The sequence below is a fragment of the Adiantum capillus-veneris genome, chromosome 10 (assembly GCF_014529385.1).
Source record: "Adiantum capillus-veneris isolate H3 chromosome 10, ASM1452938v2, whole genome shotgun sequence".
Classification (NCBI taxonomy): domain Eukaryota; kingdom Viridiplantae; phylum Streptophyta; class Polypodiopsida; order Polypodiales; family Pteridaceae; genus Adiantum; species Adiantum capillus-veneris.
In genome coordinates, this window is record NC_140940.1 from 93216810 (window position 1) to 93240959 (window position 24150).

At 46.5% G+C, this 24150-nt stretch overlaps 1 protein-coding gene across 1 annotated transcript in view; it reads left to right on the forward strand.

Annotated features, from left to right (window-relative positions):
* Positions 1 to 24150, forward strand: part of LOC147449245 (protein GAMETE EXPRESSED 2-like) — a 153158-nt gene that overhangs the window by 90990 nt on the left and 38018 nt on the right. Inside the window, exons 6-7 of the mRNA XM_086521534.1 lie at positions 15016 to 15330; positions 16710 to 16788. Coding sequence (XP_086377660.1) covers positions 15016 to 15330; positions 16710 to 16788 — 394 coding nt within the window. The remainder of the gene's footprint in view (positions 1 to 15015; positions 15331 to 16709; positions 16789 to 24150) is intronic.

A 24150-nucleotide genomic window follows, 5' to 3' on the forward strand; every position in this document is an offset into this window, starting at 1 on the left:
CATATCAGCAGGCTGCACAGTGCAAGGCAAAGTAGGTGAAGCTAGGTAAAAACCAGCTAGCTCCTCGATTTGTACCTCAACAGAGAGTGAGACTTCAGTTGAGGTCCCACCGTGATCGCCAAAAATGAGAGCACCTATAGTGCGGATAGTGTGTCGTGATCTCTACAGTGGGTGCTCCTCAATGCTATGTGCATGACAATCTCACTCAAACAAATGAAAACAAAGGAACAATAGATAACAATTGATCACACACAAACACAACAACAGACCAAAACATAGGACTCGACTATCTCAAAGAACCGATACAAACTCTGGCGTGGAAGCACACTCAGCTCCAGCCCAGAACTCGCAGGTACAATGAGGGTGTCGAGGCTCAGATGTGCAGGGATGATGCAGACGTGCTGCGTGTATAGACTCGCTACTCTAGACGACAACACTCGACCATATATGAAGAAGATGATCCACCAACGGCTCATAAATGTCAGCCACCTAAGCCAATCTCCAAACTGAGTAGTGGTGGTGACGTGGCCATGATGTCCACTACACCACCGTTCGTATCCTGCCATGTGTCACTGCCCAGCCCAGAGAGTCCGTCCAGTGTGGACCACAGTGTGGACCAGAACAGACCAATTGTACTAACTGTGTGTCTTGTGAAAGTGACACTGTAGCCTGCTACTACAGCCATTGGGGCCATGTCGTTGCAGAAGGGGAATGAATCTCAGTACATGAAGCCTATTCAATATGCTAGCAGACTTAAGACTCCCCATGAAAGAGATTTCTCTGAAATTGAATTGGTGATGACCAATATGGTGTATGCTTGCAGACGATTCAGACACTACTTAGTGCAAAAATCATTCACCTTTGTCACCCTATTCATTGCTTCCCAACTGTTCAATAACTCAAACATATCAAAAACAGTAAAGAGATGGGTTATTGAACTTCAAGAGTTTCAGTTCACTTTTTTAGTGGAAGAGAGTACTCTGGCTACCCTGGCAGATTTACTCACTTATAAAGACACTCCTGTTTTGGTTCGAGAAGAGGTGGTGCAAAAGAAGGAAGTTGAGACCAGGCAAGTGACTAGACCAGACTGGACCAGGGACGAGGAGGACTAGACCAGGGTCGAGGAGGTCTAGACCAGGGACGAGGACAGGTTGGACCAGGGCGACAGAGGACTAGACCAATTGGACCAAGCAAGAGGAGAACAGTGCAAGGGAAGGTAGGCGAAGCTAGATAGACCAGAGTTAACCGGAACGCGGAACGGGAACGGCGACGGGGACCCTCGCGGAACGGGGGAACGGCCAGGGGTCCGGAACGGGAACGGCGCGGAACGGGAGACATTAAAAACACCCAAATAATGCTTGAGAAGGGAATGGGTGTGAGGGGGTGCATTTTAATTTTTGAGTCCTTGCACACTAAAAAAACACCTAATGTTCATTGCAAATTTGCAAAAAACTGCCTATTTCTTCCCATTTTTGAGAGTTGGCCGTTTCGGGCCGTTCCGAGGCTGTTCGAGGCCGTTCCGGAGCTGTTCCGACCGGCCGTTCCGGTATCAGGTGGTCACCCGGAATGGCAAAACGTTCCGGGGCGTTCCAGCTTGGCAGAGGGGGAGGGAACGGCGTTCCGGCCTTCTAGGGCCTGCGGAACGCGTTCCCCGGTAACTATGAGATAGACCCAACTAGCTTCAAGATTTGCACCTCACAGAGTGAGATTTTAGTTGAGGTCCCACCGTGATCGCCAAAATGAGAGCACCTGTAGCGCAGATAGTGTGTCGTGCTCTCTACAGTGGGTGCTCCTCAGTGCAATGTGCATGGCAATCTCACTCAAAACAGACTGAAAACAGGAAACAATATACAACAACTGAACTCACAGAGACACAACAGCAACAGTAGACCACAACAAATGACTCGAATATCTCAAAGAACTGATACAGACTCTGGCGTGGCAGCACACTCAGCTCCAGCCCAGGACTCTCAGGTACAATGGGGTGTTGAGGCTCAGATGTGCAGGGATGGTGAAGCACTCCTCTATGTATAGACTCACTGCCCTTCCCCACGATGCTAGACCAGAGGTGAAGAAGATACTCTGGATGACCAATCGCTGCTACTCATATGTACCACCATAAAGAGCCACCAACGGCTCATAAATGTCATCCATGTGGTGACCTGGCCACGATGTCCACTAGACCACCGTCTGTACACTGCCACGTGTCACTCCCACCCCAGAGAGTCCGTCCAGTGTGAACCAGCCTAGACCAACTGTACTAACTGTGTCCTGTGAAAGTGACATTGTAGCCTGCTACAAAAGCCAGGAAATATAAAATGCTTGATGATGTGCTTTACATAAAAGGAAGCGATTTGGTTTTGCATCATGCGTCCTGGAAAGAGGAAATCTACAAGATCTTGGAAGAAAATCATGAGGGATCTTGTGGAGGCCATTTTGCCATGAAGGTCATGTTGCATAAAATTTTGCAAGAAGGCTCTGTATGGCCAAGCATCCAGCGGGATGTTAACCATTGGTGCAAGTCGTGTTTGCTTTGCCAGAAGATGGGACAGAGAATTTTGAAACCCGAATTGCGACAAACAATTTGAAAAATGGGGCCTTGATGCTATTGGACCCTTACCTATGACTAGCAAAAGAAATGCTTACATTTTGACAGCAGTAGATTACTTGTCACGATGGGCAGAAGCTAAAGCTTTCAAACAAATTATCAATAAGGAAATGAAGAAGTTTGTTTATGAGTATATATGCTGCAAATTTGGTGTGCCCCGAGAGCTACTTTGTGATAGAGGGCCAGGATTTAGAAGAGACCTGTTTGATTTCTTATGCGAGAAGCTCATTATACAGCATAGGTAAAGTTCTCCTTATTATCCACAATGCAATGGTCTCAATGAGAGGTTCAATGGAGATTTAGTGAAGATCTTGACAAAGATGACCCAAACACACGGAAAGACTTGGATTCAGAGTTTCCTTGTGCATTATGGGCTTACATAATTGCTATCAAAACGAGCACAGGATTTTCTACTTATCACTTGGTTTATGGCAAGGAAGCTTGGAGATTCCTACACTCAAGTTATTGTCATCGGGAGATGAAGAGCAAACAAATACTTGGCAGAAAAGATTGTTGGATTTACAATGTTTGCAATTGGACAGAGTTCTAGTATTGAGTTACTATGAAGAACTGACAAAGAAGGCTCAGCTAAAGGCTAATGAATGCGTATAGGAGAAGGGAATTGAAAAGGGTGATCTGGTGTTGCGATACAACAGTAAGTTGGACAATACCTTTTAGAAGAAGTTTCAAATCAAATGGGAAGGTTCTTTTACTATTGTGAACAAATTTGATAATGGCACATATCAGTTGGCTGACTTAAGTGGTGCATAGCATAAATATTGTGTTCATGGTTATAGATGGAAGAAATACTTGGCACGTTTGATGACAATCGTGACAGATGAAATGCTATCAATAGAGGAAAAGACAATATGGAAACATATGAGGATGTAGATGAGCTTTCTGGGGATGAGATGCAGCAGTTATTCATCATAGAAACCTATGCTTGTCATCAATGATCAAGCAGTCAAGGGGGGGTTGGCAAGCTATGTCAGGCATTTTTTGGATGAGCATAAAGTCACTAAGTCGTCCCGAAACACTTGCCCACTAGCCTCATGTATATATGTGTACATAGCCCTGCAAATTTTGGAAGTGGCCATGTAAAAATCCATGTACAAAGGTGTGATTTTTCCAAGCTTGAATGCTGATGTTTTGGGTTGTTCCAGTCCCCAAAACATGGTTTTTAATAAGTATTTTCAGCCGTGCTTTATAGCTCGTGAATTGGACTTGTACATCATGACTTATGAGCATCTGAAGCGGGCGGTCTTAAATTAGAAGGTGATTGCGAGTGCATGCGACAAGGTCAACGGGGCCAACTTGGGGGTCTAATATTAGAAATACTGAAGTTTTACATTTCTGGAGATAGTCGAGGTGATGGGCTTTGAGCCGCGTGTTACGGTGCGTCATTCGGTGACCGGAGAAGCAAGTTATGCCGCAGGGAAAGTTGTCCGAGAAGTTCTTATGCTTGGGAGAGAAGCTGGAAATTGGTTGGGCTTGAGGGAGTTGGGAGGAAGTTTCCATGTGGCAGGGGGATTATCCCACATGAGAAGAGGAAAGAGGAAAGTAGAGGGTACATAGGGGACCTTGGGAGCCCACTATAGGTGTATCAAAGGTGAGAGGAGTTCTCTCAAGGCTTGGCTATGGGGGCTCGTGGGCTCATGGGGAAGGAGATGGCGCATTTTTCAGTCTACGCTCAGCTGCCCAGGCGCCTGGCTTCATTTTTGATCCACTCGCCACTTCCCCCCACCCCATTCCATGGTCAAAGGGTCACAGACAGCTCATTTTTCACCCAAAAAAGGCCAAAATTGAACCAATTAAAAGGTGCCTTGAGAGAGAGCCTTCTTGGCTAAGAAGAGAGAGAAAAATCTTGGGGATAAAAGATAAGAAATCCCCCATTTTAATAGCTGCAACGCCTGCACAACTGCTAGAGAGCTAATTTTTGAGCAAGAAAGAGTGCACCCCCGACTTCGAGCGGCCATAACTCTTTCATCCTTCATCTTTTTTTTTTCTATGGATACTCTACGGACATCTCCACAAGACGAGCTTTGTCATGATGTGCCCTGTTTCTCCTAATTTCGAGTGTGTTCCGTGATTGAAGGGTTTTTCATAAATCAATACAGGTGTTTTCGGCCGTGCAATAGTGCTTCTTTTCGACGGTGTGGCTCGTGCAAGGCTATAGAGGCATTCGTTTTCCTTCACATTTTCATGCTAACAACGTGATGTGCATGAACTCAAGATGCTAGACCATACAATGTAGATGATGATGATGATGATAGACCCCCAAGAACTAGAACCAGCCACACATATGTCTCTCCTAAATAGTCACCAATGGCTAGCAAATATCCCAATCCAACTAAGCCTATCTCCAAACTGCGGTGGTGGTGATCTGGCCACGGTGTCCAATAGGATCACAATCCGTATTACTTGCGACACATCACTGCCCAAGCAAGAGTCCGTCCAGTGTGAACTCCAGCCCACAACTGCAACTAACTGTTTGTCCTATGCTGGTGAGACGGTAGCCCTGCCTACAGGTTGCCCGCCACAAGACTAGTCACCGTCCCGGTGAGAGAGAACCTTGAAACTAGAGAAAACATTGAAACTAGCAGAGACTACTAAAACTAGCAGAGAATGTTGAAACTAGCATGAAAAATGCAGCCAGCCCCACTGGAGCTCTGTGGAGAAGAAATGATGAAATGTAGGTATTCGCAGAATATGAGGAAGAAGTAGGCATTCTGCCACATTGAGATAGCGGACAGAGAGCACAAGCCGAAGAAGGCCCTTCAACTTTAGCCAGTTTTCTTCGAGGCGACCCTCTAGTTGGCTTGGAATTTTCCAATTTTGGTCCTTAGAAAATACACTAAAGCCGGTTTTCTGTGAATTGCGGGGTAGGGATGAGAGGAGGTGGTCAGGGGTGAGGGGTTGATCAGAGGGTGGGTAGGGCAAGAGGGGGTGGTGAGGGACGAGGGGGGGTGGGTAGGGGCGAGGGGGTGTGGGTAGGGACGAGGGGAGGTAGAGAGGGGCGAGAGTTAGGTCAGTAGGGATGAGGGGGTGGGTAGGGGCGAGAGTGAGGTAGGGAGGGACGAGGGGTTGGGTAGGAGGGAGGAGGGATGGAGGGAGGGAGGGAGTGGGTAGGGGCAAGGAGAGGGGTGGTGGGGGAGGGAGGGAGGGGCTGGGTAGGGGCGAGTGTCACAAAATGGTGACGTGGCTAACCCTGGACACACACAGTTCTAACGTGGTAGCAGATTACGCATAAAGCGCTGGCAGGTTGACGTGGCCAGTGGTACGGATTTCCGAAAATTGCGGCGCATAAAGCTCTGACATGCTGACATGGCAGCGTAGGGATTTCCTAAAATTACGCTGGCTGAATTTGCTGCAGCTTTTGGGACAATTGCTTTTGCGTTAAATGCATTTGGGCATCCCTTGTACTTATAAATAAGCAGGCAGGGCTTCACTTCTCAGAGCATCTGGATGCAGAATCTGAGAGTGAGCACCTACCCGCTCTCTTGTACTTTAAACACAATTTAATACAAAAAGAAATACCGAAAGGGGCGCCATTCTTTGGGGCCAATACCTCTGGGCACGGAACTACGCCGGGCCGTGTCAATTTTGAGCTGTTTTGAAGTGAATCTCTTCTCTGACGCAGTAGAATCTTGACTTGGGGTGTCCAAGTTTGTTACAGTGGTATCCGAGCACGGCCGATTTCTCTTCTACTGGGAAATCCGATCCTTTTGTCGCGACACTTATGGATTCCAACAAAAATCAGTCGACTTCTTCTGCATCTGCCAAAAATGCGGGCTGAGATCACGAATAAGATTCTCATGAGCAATCAGAGGAAGAGTACGGCCCACCTCGGCCCACTCAGTTCGAGATTGAAGAGATGGAACGTCGACAATCGGTTGACGAGGCAACAAATCAGATGAATAAAATTGCGAAGGATCCAAGATTTGCAAAAAAAATTACTCAGGAATCCCTCGCAAAAGTATACAGCCAGTGGTAGAAGGCCACAGAACCACCCATCAAACCGGCAATCAAGAAAACTCTTCTTCGAGCATGTTTACAGAGCAAGAATTACAAGAGGTGGTTCAGACACAAATTAGTCAGCTTTTGGATGCAAACAACAAATCCAAAAAGCATGAGAAAAAGCACAAGAAAAGAACTGACTTCCTGGGTTATTTGGGTCGTCAATCTTCTTTTGTATCGACAAGAAACCAGAAGAAGCGTGTACGATTTGAAGGACTACCTAGCTCTTCTTCTTCTTCTTCTTTTGACAGATCTTCTAGCTCTTCTTACTCGAGCGAAGAAGATAGAAAAGAAAAAAAAGCAAAGCTTCGGAAAGAGCAAGAAAAAGGCAAAGAAGCCTAAATTTCGCCCAGTTTTTGATAGTTCTCCAGAGGACTCAACCTCAGATAGTTCGGACTCCGGGGATCAAATGTTTTATGCAAAGAAGAAGCATTTTTATAAAGCCAACCAATATGACTTCCTCGAAGATAAAAGCAAAAAAGTAAAGAATTCAAAGAAGGTGGACAGTCAATTAAGTTTGACTCTTTTTCTGGATTCTGAGATGCTCCGAGGGCTTTGTCCTTCATATAGCAGTTTGACAAAGCTTTCTTTGGAGGGCATTACCTAGAGCACTCCAAGATTCGGAGGGCTACATCTTTCTTCGAGGGAATGCTTGAATGTGGTGGTCCACCCTTCTACTGAGAAAGGAAGCTCCAGATAAATGGTTAAAATTCAAAAGGCTTTTTATTTCTTCTTGGCTGACTAGGGAGTACGAACAAGATATACGAACTGCTTGGAATCGTCTTCGGATGACCAAGGGAGATTCTCTGGACGCTTATTGCGAGAGATTTTGGAGCTCTTTTCTAGGAGCCTCTTTATTTAAGAAGGTCTCGTTTAAAGAACAGATTGAGCGGTTTTGCTACAGACTTCCAGAAAAAGATCCGAGAATACTGCTTGGAACAAAAGTCAAATTCTATTCAAGAATTGATGGGTCATGCGAAACGGGGTTTTGCGATACATTCAGGCAATTTGACTTACCTCACTGATGAGATCTTCACTCAGAGAACCCAACAGACTTCTAATAATGAAAGTAGAAAGAGAGAGAGTTCCCAAGAAAAGAAAGACAAGGATTCGCAACCCCGGCTCACTCTTCGAGAGAGGGCCAACTACATCAAAGAGGGGAAGTGTTTTGGATGCGGGGAACATGGGTACGTCTCCGCGAAGTTCCCTAAAAAGGTACAACAAGAAAAAAATGAAGACAAGCCAGAGAGTTTGAGAGCAGTTGAGGAACGTGGCAGAAAAGGCAAGATGAAAGCAGGACTGTTTCCAGATTGCATGGGTACTGCCAAGCACGATTGATGAAAGTACAGAACTTTGTCGAGCTTGGGGCAAAGTGAAAGATCAAGAAGCCCTAATTTTCTTTGATGGAGGAGGCAAGGCCAACTTCATTTCACTTGAATTGGCGGCGCAGCTCGAGATTACACCCGATCGCATGGGACCACAAGCATAGGCAGTTCTAGCGGCACCCGGACTGGACATAGCCATTACACCTGTCATTGGAAAACTTCGGTTGCATTGTCAGGGGTATTTGGAGCATAAGGACTTTTACATAATGCCCTTGGAAGGTTGTGATGTCCTTCGTGGAGTCCCTTGGTACCATAAGAACAACGCCGTGGTCAATTATCGGGCAAAGAAAACGACATTGACAAATGAAAAGGGCTGAAAAATTGTACTTGATGTGAAATTGAAGGGCAAGTCTGTCCCTATTGTATCAGCTTCGGCCATTTCGAAATTAATGAAATCCAGTCTGTTTGTTTACTCGATCTATTTGAAAGAGTTAAATGATGAACACAAGACAAATATGTCTGAACTTGATAAAGAACACCAAGATTTTCTCCACACTCATGTCGATTGCTTTTCTGAGGGCCTGCCAGGCAAGTTGCCACCATCTCGTCCTAAGGATCATACAATTAATCTGATACCTAGAAGCACACCACCGAATCGGCCACCTTACCGAGTGAGCCAAGCCCAGAATGAAGAGATTATGAACCAAGTGAAAGACCTCTTGGAAAAGAGTCTTATCTAGCCGAGTACTTCACCCTACTCCTCTCCGGTGTTGTTGGTTTTAAAGAAAGACGGAGCTTGGAGAATGTGCATTCATTATAGAGCTCTCAATAAAATCACCATCAAGAACAAATTTCCGATTCCGAGGATCCATGATATTCTTGAGAGATTACAGCGATCCTCTTGTATCAGCAAGATCGATGTGAAAAGCGGATATCATTAGATCCGAATCGCGTCGAGAGATGTCTACAAGACATCTTTTCGGACGAGCTATGTTTTATATGATTTTTTGATGATGCCTTTGGCCTTACCAATGCTCCAACGACTTTTAACCGAATGATGGATAAGATTTTTAGAGAGTATAGATCTTTTGTTGAAATTTTCTTTGATGACATTATAGTCTGCTCCAAGGATGAGGTAGATTACAGACATCATTTGCTACGGGTCTTTCAGGCATTGCGAGATCACAAGTTAGTAATCAATGCAAGGAAGAGTGAATTTTTCTTACCGGAGATACACTTTTTGGGACATGTCATCTTAGCAGGAGGAGTACTGATGGACCCGGCCAAGATTGAGACTATACGTGATTGGCCCGATTTGAAGAATGTTCATGAAGTAAAAAGCTTTTCGGGCTTATGTTCTTACTACCGGCGGTTCATTAGAAAATTTGCAAAGGTTGCTTCTCCTTTGCATATCTTGATACAGAAAGGAGTCCCTTTCTCATGGGGACCCACAAAGGTGACTGCCTTTCAGACTTTGAAAGAGAAATTGACTACGGGAAATGTCATTCGAAGTATATTGTGATGCTTGTGGTCGTACTTTGTGTGCGGTCTTAATGCAAGAAGGCCATGTCATTTCCTATGAGATTGTTTTCAAGGCCAGAATTCACAGCACACGTTTATGAGAAAGAGCTTTTGGTGGTTATCCATGCTCTTACTCTGTGGCGACATTACCTACTCGGAGCCGATTTTATGGTCTTCACTGATCATTAGAGGTTACGCTACTTCTTGTCACAGAAGAAGCTTTCGGAAAAGCAGATGCAGTGGGCTAACATCTGTCACAGTTTCACTTCCAGATTGTCCATGTACAGGGACAGAAGAACTTGGTGGCAGATGCTTTGTCCCGGAAGCTGTTAGTCTTGGCTATTGCCGCGATTCATCATAGAAGCTTCGAGGACATGGTCGATCAGTATGCCACAGATCTAGATTTTTCAGATGTATTCAATCGAATACAGAATGGGGAGGTAGTAGCGGGATATTCCATACGGGACGGCTACTTGATGAAGAAAACAATGTTGTGCATTACACAGCCGTTGAGGAAAAAGGTTCTAACCGAATGCCAGTGTCCACCATTTACGGGTCACCGCGGCATTGATACCACCTTGAAAGGTGTGGAGCTTTACTTCTTTTGGTTGAGACTCAAATAGGATGTGGACGACTTTGTACGCTGTTGCTTGGTATGCCAGAAGGTCAAGTTTGACAGCCATAAAGCATAGAGATTGTTACAGCCTTTACCTATTCCCACATGATCCTGGGAAAGTATTGCTGTGGATTTCATTTTTGATGTCTCGAAGACACAGAGTGGACACGATGGTACCTGGACTATTATTGACAGATTTAGCAAGCAAGCTTATTTTATTCCAATGAAAACAGTCAGGCTAGATCATTTAGCGAGATTGTTCATTGCCCAGATTTTGAGATTACATGGCATGCCTGAGACAATCGTTTCTGACAGAGATCCCCGATTCACGAGTTTGTTTTGGAAGGCTATTTGGGAGAACATTGGCACACGGTTGCAGTTCTCGTCATCTTTCCACTCACAGACAGATGGGCAATCTGAGATTGCAAATTCAGTCGTACTCGATTTATTGAAGTCTTACATTTCTAATCAGAAGACTCAATGGGAAAAGCTTTCCCCCTTGGTGGAATTTGCCTACAATAACACGATCCACTCTTCGACCGGGAAGGCGCCATTTGAGATTATTAAAGGTGCTACGAAGGTTCCACCCTGCCTAAGCACGAAAGATAAGATTTTTGAAGCCGACCAATACACGAGGGACTTGGACACTGCTTTTGCCAAGGTCCGAGAGGCTTTAGCAAAATCTTAGGAAAGACACAAGAAGGCAGCAGATCGACACCGTCGTGATTTGAAATTAAAGGAAGACAATTGGGTGCTCTTACGATTTGAGAAGGCACACCTAAGGAAAAAAACGGAAAGGAGCGGCTTTTTTCAAAACTTAGCATGAGATACTATGGACCTTTCTAGATAAAAGAAAAGATAAATGATGTCTCCTTTAGACTGAAGCTGCCCAATACTTGGAGAATTCACAATGCTTTTCATGTGAGTCTCTTGAAGCCTTTTAAAGGCGATGTGCCCGATGATGGGGAGCCAGATGAGCAACCCGAAGTGGAGGAAAGCGAGGAGATCCTCGTTCCAGAACAGATACTGGCACATAAAGATAGAAAGATTAAAGGTAAAGTGATTAGGCGGTTCTTGGTAAATTCAAGAACTATCGTGCATTGGATGCAAAGTGGATGGAGGAGGAGGACCTAGTAGATACTCCTCAGATTGTGAAACTTTAGCTTGAAGCATTCGGTTTAGCGTAGTCTACTCCGATAGAACCCCGATTTCAGTATGGGTGAATCTAGTGCAGCGGGCTTGCACAAGAGGTGTAAGGTGCAGCGGAAGTGAATATTGAACTTTGCTCAAGATAAGTGCTCCGGACTGTGCTCAAGGTTCCTTTTTTTTGCGGAAGGGAGAGCCTTCCGTTCCTTTATTGAGGGAATGCAATGGACACAAACAAAGTGGTGAACAGTGTGAATGAAGGTGCTGAGACTGAGAGATAGAGAGAGAAGAATAGGACACCCGAATGTTGTCAAACCTCCTGCGAAGGCCCCACTCTCTATGGCGAGAGCGGTCTACTTATGATTGCACAAATCTCTACAATGCTTGGACTTGCCGACAGTGTCGACGACGATGAGGACGACGACGAGACGGGTTGAAATCTCAAAATGCTAATGGCTGAAATCTGCAAATTTTTATCTACTGAATTCTGACTCTATGTTTGTGACGATGTCGGTGAAGACAATACGACAACGCGCTGAAAACGCAGATGCTGAAATCTGCGTTTTTCGGGCTGAATCTGCAAACTTCGCGGGATCTGATCGTGCAGCGAGGATCTGCTACAGGAAGGTGAGATCTGCGAGGTTCGGGACTTCTACTGCGGATGCTAACTGCTGAAAACTGAAAGTCTTCTTGTTGCCTTGTCGCGCCGGAACTGCAAAAAAGCTGAGGTCCAGGCTGATCCAAAAACGCTAGGGCTGGTTTCTGTCTTCTGCTTGCTGCCGGTTGTCTTGCAATGCAAAACGCTAGGCTGATCTGCTGTGGTTCTGTCACCAAGAATCTGCAAGAGAAAAACGCTACCCTTTTGTTGTGATGCAAAAGCGCTAGGCCTCTTGGGGTTCTGCTGAGAAGTTGCCTGTTGAGCGAGTGCTTCTGCTGCCTCTTCTGCCAGAAAGTGCTAGCGCTAGGTTTCTATTTATACAAACTTAGCAAAATTGCCCTACTTAGTTTCCAACAAAAGTCACTTAAAAATAATAAGTGAAAAATGTCAAAAATAGGGAAAATAGGTCTATGCACTGTAAAAATGCTCCTGATGGGTTCTGATGGAAATCTGATGATCATGTTGTGTGCAACCAGAGAATATGCATCTAATCTAAGTGTCTGGACATGCACGGTCTGCGAACAGACTCACAAAAGTGCCAGATCACTTCCTATTCTAGACTGACTGGACTGAACTGAACCCTGATCATGCTGTAGCTTGTCCACGGACACATAGGGTTGGATGTGTCACGTGACAAGAGGGGAGTCACTCCGCTCCTTTTTCAACAGATTACCCCGATTTTTGATATAGAGTCATTGATCTCCCTTTGGGTTTTAGGGATACTATTGGGTTGACAGTATTCTGTTGTAGTTGTCGTAATGTGGCCCAAGTCGTAAAGTGGTTCTCTGCAAACTGACTATACCATTTTTCTACTAAGCCATCCAAGGTGGTTGGGAAGAGTACTAGGTATATGTCTTCCCTGTTGAGGCCACGACCCTTGCAGAGGGATACAAATCTCCGAGCATGGTCATCAGCATCCTCTGTGGAGAGACCTTTGAAAGTCGCGAACTTGATGTTCACCTTAGCTAGAACGCTTGTCAGCTCTACCATGGCTACCAGCTCCTGAGCTTGTAGCCTAAGATCTACAGTGTTTGAGAACTGTATTGGGGAAGGTGATCTGGGAGGTGAAGAACTGGTCGAGGGAGTGGAGGTAGATGCGTGGGAGGGGAGAGGTAGGAGGGATGGACTTCTACTCGGCACAAAAGGTTGGCGCTTTCTATGGTAGTACCTTCAGAGGGCTCAGTAGTGGACTTTGTCGATCTTTGGACTGCCTCCTATGTTTCATGCAGTAATCAAAAGCCCCCCTAAGCTTTGGGTCCGAAGACTGGTCCAGACTCCACTAGACCAGTGCAGCCTCGTAAGTTTCATGCAGCAATCAGAAGCCCCCGAAGCTTTGGGCCCAAATACTTTAAACTTACTAACATTGGTCCAAACTCCACTAGACCAGTGCAAGTGACTAGACCACTCAGCTAGACCAGGACGAGAGAAGCTGGTCGAGGACTAAGTTGGACGAGACCAAGCTGGACCAGAGCAGTCGAGATTAGCAGACCAACACAGGCGAGAGCTTAAACCAGCTAGCTCCTCAACCTGTAGGCTCAATGGAGTGAAGACTTCACTTGAGGTCCCACCGAGCGTGCCAAAAATGAGAGCACCTGTAGCGGAGATTATGTGTCGTTCTCTCTACATTGGGTGCTCCTCAGTGCAATGTGCGTGAAATCTCACTCCAACAGAATTAAAATGCTGAAAATGATGAAGAACAAAGCAAACACGGTGACTCAATAGTAGAACCAGAACAGCGTGGGACTCGACGAACTCAATTGAACCAGTAGAGACTCTGGTATGGCAACACACTCAACTCCGAGCCCAGAACTAACGAGTACAATGGGGGTGTCGAGGCTTAAATGTCCAGGATGGTGCAGACATGCTGTGCATGAACTCAGGACACTAGACCATACAATGTAGACCGGAACCAACCACACATATGTCTCTCCTAAAGAGTCACCAACAACGGCTAGTAAATATCCCAATCCAGCTAAGCCTATCTCCAAACTGCAATGGTGGTGATCTGGCCATGGTGTCGAATAGGATCACCATCCGCATCACTTGCCACCCGTCACTGCCCAGGCGAGAGTCCGTCCAGTGTGAACTCCAGCCCAACTGCAACCAACTGTCGTTCTTGTGCCAGTGACACTGTAGCCTTGCTACACAAGCCCACGCGCGGAACACGCCAATGCTTCATGACTGGTAAAGCATAATAGTCCAAAACTCTGTACAAGCACTAGCATGGTTGGGGGCATAGATATTTAACAAGAAATCCCTCTTGCCCTTAAAGTGCAGAGTAGCTCACTAACATCTTCCAAAGAGCTACTCAGCACCCTCTCCTACAACCCAGAGAGGAGTCACATTACAGCAGTTAGTGACTGCTTGAGCTTGCAGATGACCACCAAGACCACGAAGATACCCAACCCAGAGAGTACATCAGAGGGAGATCAAAGACATCTGAGCATGGCATCAGAGAGCCATACAAGAGCAAGTGCTTAGACATTGCAGGGATCCTTCATCTGCTGTTCATTCCCTACCCATGCATCATATCCTATACCCCCAGTTTGGTACTGAATGCTAGGTAGATGCATGCACCTCATGATTTTCCTTCCTAAGCATATAGTTTTCATACCCTTAGATCTAGAGCCCCATTCCTTAATCACTACGCTCCTCCCCATCCCTATTTACACCACCCTTACATCACATCTAAGGTGTTTTTCTAGTAGCACTTTTATTTTCTACTATTTGTTACTTTCCTGGATATCGAGGACACACCCTTGTATATTGATCTGTCTCATCGGCCAACTTTGGCCTTTATTAGACAAACTTTATCGCATGGAAACGTTTTCAGTAAGAGGAGTAAGAGGCAGGTTCCTCATACGATAGTGGTATGAAATTACTACTCACATTTAGATACTTGTCCACTTCCCCTTCGATTTTCCTAATTGTTTGTGATGCTTTATGTTTCTAGAAGTGAATTACTAAGTTTGGTTAAATCCTACGACAATTTGTGTGGGGTCTTAAATAGGCCCATTAAGCCTGGTTTTGATTGCATGCAGGTAGGGTTGTCTCTAACTACCTGCCCTTTTTCACGGGTAATTCAAGGAAGAGGTAAATAGTTCATTTTTGTTTTTCATTGCAGGCGAGGTTCAGATATTTTCTTGTTTACCCATGGGCTCAGGTCTCACAAAGTCCTTGGTTGGGTCCACCCAGCAAATCCTTATCAGAACTATGGACATGTTTGGAAACCTGGCAGAAGCAAAAGATGGACGGGATATTAATTTCGTGATAGTTATATCAAGAAATTTGGTGTTCGACTATTTTGAAACCCAAAAATCATCGGAATTTAGTTATGAAGGAAGCTACACAATGTTTGAGGCAGGCAATTATAGATTAGCAATTACCTCAAAAGGTGTTCATGTCCATGGAAGTCCATTCAGTCTTTCTATTGCAGAAGGTGATTCTAATTGTCTAGGTCATGTACATGTTTTTTTTGTTGATTATATCTTTTCAAGTGCCCTGGAATTCGTGAAGACTGCATTAATATCAAAGGCTCAAACAGTGAACTTTGGAGTAGGAATTTCCTTTGAATATATACAATGTTTTTAATGATCACAACACTTAATTCTGCCATACCCTCCATCCAAAGGACCCTTGGACTTGGCACCTAGCTAGCTGCCAGCTGGGAAATGGCGTGCAGTTTTTTTTTATGGTGTGTATTAAGATGACCGCCCATTTTGTTGCTGAAGATACTCGATTGGCTATTGCTGAGAGAAATAGCCGGCAGAGGCATAGTGTGCAACCAGGCTTACTTCAGATTGTATGTAGAGTACCAATTGCTTTATGTCCCAAATGAATAATAATTTTATTGGAAAACCCTGTGCTTGAAGTCCTCTTAAAATCTCTCATAAACAAGAGATGCTCATGTTTCATTGTGGCCACATTATCAAGCCTCTTGTCATTGAATACTTATGTGATGATTCCTCTTCTGAGTTATGTGATGATATCTAGGGGAACTATTGTGTATCTGTGTATCTCTATCTGGAGCTGGTGTGAGGATGTACGTAGCGGACCTATCGCACATCGAATCCCATGTGACAGATGCTCAGCCCATGTAGCTTGGCCGTATGATGAAGCCAGCCTCAGTGGTGTGGAGAAAATGGTGTTTGTAGGAAGCCATTTTTTCCTTAGCTCCTCTCCAGGTGACAACCATGTCCTCCTTATCTGAGATCCTGTCTGATAATCCTGCGCCGTGTCAGTGCAAGCGATGGTGCATCCAATGAGTACTGACAAGGTGGTAATCTATTCATAGTGAAGCCATGCATCTGAAACCAAGCTGACATAGAGACTTTTGAAGGCATTCCAATATCCAAAACTGGGCATATGTTTTGAGATTTCTTTGCGGTATGTGCACAAAACTCTGGTAGACCTCAAAAGAGTAAACTATGTCGGTTGTCGAGCAAAAACACTCTTAAGGTATCAGCAAATAATGCACGGGACTCATTCTGTGTTTTGCGATTACTAGAATGGAAGCTATCTCAATGCACAAGCTACCTCAATTGAGCAGCTCAATTTTCACCACTTTAACTTCGCATTTACAAACTCTGGCTTAAACAAGTGTAGGAAAATTTTCTTTGCTGCAGTTTTTGAGTTTTATTATAATGAAGGCCGTTGTTGTCTTTAATCTTTTGTAAAGAGACTGGGCACCTTGTTTCTATATAAAGGACGTCATATGCTTTGTATAATTTGTATTATGCCTTCACTCTCTTTGATGATTAAAGCTTACAGTATTGCATCAGTGTTTTGTTCATTAACCTCTTTCTAATCAAATTTCAGGTGTGTGGTCGACACCAAGTATAACAGTTTCTGATTCATTGGCAATAGCTTTGGAGAGAAATCCATTAAGCCTTGGGAGGTAATCAATGTTTGCACTAGTCTTTTAATATGCCTGTTCTTATAAATGTGAAGATTTCTCTGCTTCGACTCTCCTAAAAAACCCCTCCCCCACACCAGACCCCCCCCCCCCCCCAAGCCCAAAAGGCCGACATGCTGAAGAACACAGGCGACCAAACCGCCGGTGGTGACCAAGCCAGAGAACCCGTACATTGGAACACCCTTGATGTGTTCACTAACCAGCTATACAAGCTTGAGAAAGAGGTCGAAGGATTGATCTAGGAGAAGGAAGTATGGAAGAAGAAGGAGAAGTGGGAGGAGAAGAGAGAGAAGGAGAAAGAAGAATGGAAGAAAGAAAAGGAAGAGCTTAAGGAGCAAATCGACCTCCTCTGTGCTTCTATCGCATCCCTCACCCCCAAAGGAGAGATCAAAGCGGAATCCAAGGAATCTCTCAAGGAGGAGATCACCAAAGTTCTCACGGCAAGCATCGACGACAAATTGGAGGCTACCAAGGAAGGATGGGTTGAGTTAGTCAAGAAGAATATCAAAAAGGAGAAGGAAGTATGGAAGTAGGAGGAGAAGTGGGAGGAGAAGAGAGAGAAGGAGAAAGAAGAATGGAAGAAGGAAAAGGAAGAGCTTAAGGAGAAAATCAACCTCCTCTGTGCTTCTATCGCATCCCTCACCCCGAAGGAGAGATCAAAACGAAAGCCAAGGAAGCTCTTAAGTAGGACATCACCAAAGCTCTCACGGCAAGCATCGATGACAAATTGGAGGCTACCAAGGAAGGATGGGTTGAAGTAGTCAAGAAGAATATAAAAAAGGAGGCGAAAGCGGAAGCCCAAATAGATGAAGTGCTCATCATACACACAACCATTGAGGAAGAGAAGATGCAACAAGCCCGCCGCCTCAATGTACGAGTGATTGGCATCGAAGAGGAGGGGTCCACACCCGAGAGTGATGGGAGAGCCTTATGCATGAAGTTCGGGTACAAAGAAGACGAGGAGCTACCCTTCTTCAAAGCTTGGAGATACGATGCTGGACCCAAAGTGAAGAAGATGATGATCCTCACCCCACAGCTACTACTCACATGTACCATCATAAAGAGCCACCAACGGCTCATAAATGTCCAGTCAGCTAAGTCTATCTCCAAACTGAGTGGTGGTGGTGACCTGGCCACGATGTCCACTAGACCACCGTCGGTACCCTGCCACGTGTCACTCCCCAGCCAAGAGGTCCGTCCAGTGTGAACTAGACCAACTGTAACCAACTATCCAACTGTCTGTCCTGTGTAGCCCAGCTACAGGTTGCCCGCCACAAGACCGCTCACCGTCTCGGTGAGGAATACTGAAAAACTGTGAAAGAAAACCACTAGGTACTGCATCCGTACATCTTTTTGAAGCAAGTGTTAGGCCCATGACCTTACATACCTCAAAAGTGGAGTTAAAAACACTGCACTGCTTGCAATCGCCTTAAGCCTCTAACTAGGCAGGAACCCCAGTATGTATGATTGCATAGCCTGGGCCATGCTTGTAGTTGCAGATGACCCTTGCCACTCTTTTTGCAACAACACTCTTCTCGAAAAGAGGGATAACCATAAACCCGAGTAACACCGCAAATAGGATTAGCTCCATGATGATGGCAGAATGAAAGGGCCTTCATGTTAAGTATGGAGCCTGATTTACCCTTGTAATTTTCTGTGGTAAAAGCGCACATTTGTAAGGCCTCCATTATGAGGAGAAGCCATCGTGCGTGAAGGAAAATCACTCACTGGAAACCAAAATTTTCACGGACAAGAATCAAGGGCAACTTTAGAGGCCTTGGGGGCGGAGGCCCCCGAGATTTTTTTTCGCCGGAATATTATGGCCGGACGGTGGCCGAAAAGTGGTCAGAAAACAACCGGTCGGTTGGCCAGTGGCCGGTGGTCGGAAGTCAATGGCCGGTGGCCGGTGGCCGAATTCAAAAGCGGACTTGTCTTCTCAAGGGCGGCCACACATGGGCGTTGTTCAATCGTGCCATGTGTGAGGGATTACCTGAGACTTGGAGGTTGTCTACTATTGTGCCTATATTCAAGGCAGGTGATCCTACAGAGCCTGGAAATTACCGCACTATTATGGTTGGACACACACTGGCACGATTGTATGCATCCATTATTGAGCAGCAGTTGAGTAACTGGGCAGAGGGTGAGGGTGTACGGGCAAAGGGACAGGCAGGTTTCAGGAGGGGTTTCTCCACTCTTGACCATATTCTGACACTCAGAGCTATCATTGAGGAGGGCAGGTCACATGGGAGACGGATTTATTGTAGTTTTGTGGATTTCCGCAAAGCATTTGACATGGTACCGAGAGCTCGACTGATGCGCAGACTGCAGGAGATGGGGGTGCCCACAGTGTTGATTTGGGGGATTATGGCTTTATACAGATCAGTGATGGGACATGTACGCACCCCAGAGGGGATATCTGACTTAGTTCACTCCACTATCGGGGTGAAACAGGGTTGCCCATTGTCTCCTACTCTATTTGGTATGTATGTTGATGAGGTGTCTGATTACATTGACAGAGAGGGTGATAGAGGTGCCCAGCTGGCAGGGACGTGGATCCCATTGTTGTTATATGCTGATGATATTGTCTTGATCTCTGACTCACCAGAGGGTATGCAGCGACAGTTGGATGCATTACACAGTTTTGCAGAGGATAGTGGATTGTCTGTAAACCTTGGTAAAACCAAGGTCATGGTGTTTAACACCACACCGCAGTGGATCAGGAGATCGGCACCGACCTTCACGTATGGTCAAGAGATTGTGGAGTATACAGATGCATACACTTACCTTGGGATAGTCTTCACTGGGCCGAGGTTTTCTTTGGGGAGAGCAGCAAAGACTAGACTGACCAGAGCTTATGCGGCCTTGGGAGGCTTGGAGAGGATGTGTTCGCAGGTTCAGTTCCAGGAACCTCGGACAAAGTTATGGCTCTTTGATACTTTAGTAGCCTCAGCTATGATGTATGGGGTACAGGTATGGGGACCTTCTGTAGGCCAGGATGGTTGGAGACGTATGGAGAGGCCCTTGGTATCTATGATCTCCCGATTGATTAGAGCCAAGGCCTCCGTACCTCACGCGATCATTCGAGCAGAGCTAGCTGCCCCCCCCATGGAGATTGAGGCGCTTACCAGATCAGTGTCCTTTGTGCACAGCCTATGGGATACTACTAGAGACAGATATGCTAGATTGGCCCTTGAGTCTTCCAGACAGTTAGCTCTACAGGGGGACACTTCATGCTGGTATGCACAGATGACTTCATGGTTTCAGACGCATGGCTTCACCATGGACAGGTTGCCCCCTTTCCAGTATTCTCTTCAGGCACCCTCGCTGTCTCTTACACGGGTGGAGATCACTAGACTCATTCGTCAGGACCTGATCCAGCTCGACACCAGGAGGACATGGATAGAGCCGCCTCAGGAGTTGAGCACGAAGATGGCTTTCTATAGAGAGCATCTTCTCCACCTCACAGGAGATGGGTTTGTGATTCGACCCAGCTACATGGACACACATATGTCTCATGGTTTGCGTTGTGCCATTGGTCAGATACGCACATCCTCACATCAGCTCGAGATTGAGACCGGTAGATTCAGAGGGATACCAGCAGACAGCAGGATATGCCGATTATGCCAGAGAGAGCCAGAGACAGAGTTGCACTACATATGTCATTGCACAGTGTTCTATGAGATACGGGGGCGTTTCCACTGCTTATTCAGAGAGGGTTTTGGTCCTCTATCTAGGGTCATGAGTTATGAGGATCAGAGATGTCTTGGACTATATCTACTTGAGTTACACAGGTATAGAGACACTTTACTGGGGAGAGCTAGAGAGAGGCAGTCCCAGAGACACATTACAGATTTCTTTTCACTAGATATGGGACAGCCAGAGGAGCAGCCACCACTGCAGAGCTCGTCCCACACTCATTCGACCACTACTGGCACTCTCATCGACCGAGCATTGGAGCTACAGAGATACAGACGACCGCGACTGAGGAGAGGAGCTACACAGCATCGACGGAGACTACAACAGAAGATTCGAGCCATACTCTCTCGACATCCAGAGTGCAGATGAGGATGGATCCTCACCATTTCTTCCATCTTTGTTTCACACACTGTTACATCCAGTTTACCGGGTACCTATTGTATCAGCTGCTACACCCACGTAGTTTTAGATTGTAGTAGTAGTAGTAGTATTTTGTTCCACTTCTAGTTCTTTTCTAGTTCTTTTGTACCCAGACATGGTATTAGATTCACTATTTTGTAACTGATTGGTCTCATAGGTCATTTTGGCCTTTTGAAGACGTTAATATAACATTTCATTTCATTTCATTTCTCTCTCTCTCTCTCTCTCTCTCTCTCTCTCTCTCTCTCTCTCTCTCTCTCTACTCTATAATCTCGTGTATGTAAATCTGTCTCTCTCCATTAAGTAATCTACTTAATTATCTATTTAGCTACGTCTTATTTCCTAACACTTCACTTGCTGAACTTGAGAGGGGTGGGGAGGGCTAGATAGGGGCGAGGGGGAGTGGGTAGGGGCGAGGGTGGGAAGGGTGGGTAGGGGCGAGGGTGTTGAGGGCTAGATAGGGGCGAGAGTGGGAAGGGCTAGATAGGGGCGAGGGTAGGAGAGGGTAGGGGCGAGAGGGGGAGGGGGTGGGTAGGGGCGAGGGGGAAGGGTGGGTAGGGGCTAGGGTGGGAAGGGCTAGATAGGGACGAGGGTATGAGAGGGTAGGGGCGAGTGGGGGAGGGGGAAGGGGGTGGGTAGGGGTGAGAGGGGGAGGAGGTGGGTAGGGGCGAAGGTGGGGAGGGTAGAGGCGAAGGTGAAGGAGGGGGTGAGTAGGGGCGAGAGTGGGGAGGGGGAGGGGGAGGGTAGGGGCGAGGGTGAAGGAGGTGGGTAGGGGCGAGGGTAAGAGAGGGGGTGGGGAGGGTAGGGGCGAGGGTAAGAGAGGGGGTGGGGAGGGTAGGGGCGAGTGGGGGAGGGGGTGGGTAGGGGCGAGGGTGAAGGAGGGGGTGGATAGGGGCGAGAGTGGGGAGGGGGAGGGGAAGGGTAGGGGCGAGGGTGAAGGGGGTGGGTAGGGGCGAGGGTAAGAGAGAGGGTGGGTAGGGCAATAGATGAAATCCATGGCTCCTGGTTGAAAGAGGAGATGCTCCAGAGGGCCGTCACCATGAGCAGGACTACTATAAAGTTAATGGAATTCATCAGGCAGAACAAGCTTTGTGAAGGGAGCTTTGATCTGGGAGAAGCAGACACCAATGGGGCTGATTTTTGATGTTGGGTGATCTTCTGTCGAGGATATTTCTTCCCACTTCTATTTTCCTCCATAGGCTCGCCAAATTCAAAGACTTCCCCCGAGGGCGCATCCAGAGTTTTTTCTAAGGCCTTCAACCTTTGAGCTGGCTTAGGTGGCTCATTGGGGTTAGTTACTGTGGAAACAATGGAAGAGGGTGTACCTTCATGCAAAGAGTGAATAGAGACTCCATAACAAGGCATAGATTTGGTAGCCTCTAACCACTCCAGCAGATCTTCATCTGACCCTTCAGGTGTAGTAGGCTGTTCTTGTTCAGGTTTGGTTTCCATTGACAAAGAAACTTGCTGCACCACGGGATCCATACCACCTTCTAAGAGAATGGGTTGCATCGCGGAGCCTGAAGTATGTATCCACATTGCGTCGTTTCCCCAATCATGAAGTGCTTTAGTGTGTCGCAGCCATGGCCTACCAATCAGCAAGGGATAACCTCCCTCTACCTGGGGAAGATTAACTACCACAAAATCCAAGTTAAAAGTGAAATCTTGTACCTTCAGAGGCACCTTGTCGACTATGCCCACTGGGTAGACTGTTCTCTGATCGGCCAATGTAACAGTGAAAGGAGCAGGTCGGGTAGGCTTTAAACCTAAGACCATCATAGTGAATTCGGGCATCAAATTGATTCCAGATCCTCCATCAACGATGACGCCAGATAGCTGGTGCCCAAGATAGCTGGTACCCAAGAATAGATACAGTGAGGCGAGGACTTTTATAATCGGTGAGGGGAGCAGATGGATAGAAAATCAAATAAGACTCTGAGGTCTGTACAGGGAGGTGCCCGCCACTAGGCCCAGCCCCCTGGTACAGAGACTGAATGACTGACAGGGTGTCACTTCTAAGTGTTGCGTCGAGCCTTAGCATGTCGTATAGTGACACCTGCTGAAAAGTATTTTTCAAGATGGCTTCTGCTATGGGCTTGGCGCCTTCGAACTGGGCTCCCTTTGGGACCTTAATCTGTTCCAAGTCAGCCACTGCTTCCAAGAAGGCTCCATCAATGTCAGATAACAGGGAAGTTGGTTTGCTCTGAGCAATTTTGAAGGACTCGTCCTTTGGGTCAAATAGACCAGCTTGAGGAAGTGGGGACTGGCGAGGTGGACCTGTGGGCAGACTGAGACCAAGAGCTGCTCTATGTGCCCGAGTAAGGACACCAGCAGGCTCCTCCATTTGCAGTGGCTTAACCACATCGAGTAGCAGGTGATGGTTGAGGCATGGTGTTCACAGTAATCAAGTTTATCTTCGGAAAGGTGAATTCTTGCTGGTTCTGAGTTGAGCTTGAAGACGTGGATGCCCTTTGCATGGGACAATCCTTACTGTAGTGATCCTTCGAATCAGGGCAATGACGACAAGGAGGGGACCCCTCAGGTAAAGGACACTTGCTCTGATAATGCCCATATTCTCCGCATCTGTAGCAGAGTATGGGCCGATTGGAAGGAAGAAACGGGGGACGAGGTGGTTGCGTTGGTTTGCTCTGAGCAATTTTGAAGGACTCGTCCTTTGGGTCAAATAGACCAGCTTGAGGAAGTGGGGACTGGCGAGGTGGACCTGTGGGCAGACTGAGACCAAGAGCTGCTCTATGTGCCCGAGTAAGAACACCAGCAGGCTCCTCCACTTAAAGTGGCTTAACCACATCGAGTAGCAGGTGATGGTTGAGGCATGGTGTTCACAGTAATCAAGTTTATCTTCGGGAAGGTGAATTCTTGCTGGTTCTGAGTTGAGCTTGAAGACGTGGATGCCCTTTGCGTTGCGTGGGACAATCCTTACTGTAGTGATCCTTCGAATCAGGGCAATGACGACAAGGAGGGGACCCCTCAGGTAAAGGACACTTGCTCTGATAATGCCCATATTCTCCGCATCTGTAGCAGAGTATGGGCCGATTGGAAGGAAGAAACGGGGGACGAGGTGGTTGCTGCATGGAGTTGGAGGCTGAAGTGTAGAAGCTCTGAGGAGTTGAGGTGGCATTAGCATTATAAAAACTTTGAGTCGGGAAAGTACTTGACATACCTTGGACAGCAGGGGTATTGAGCAAAGGTGGCATGTAGTTGGGATGG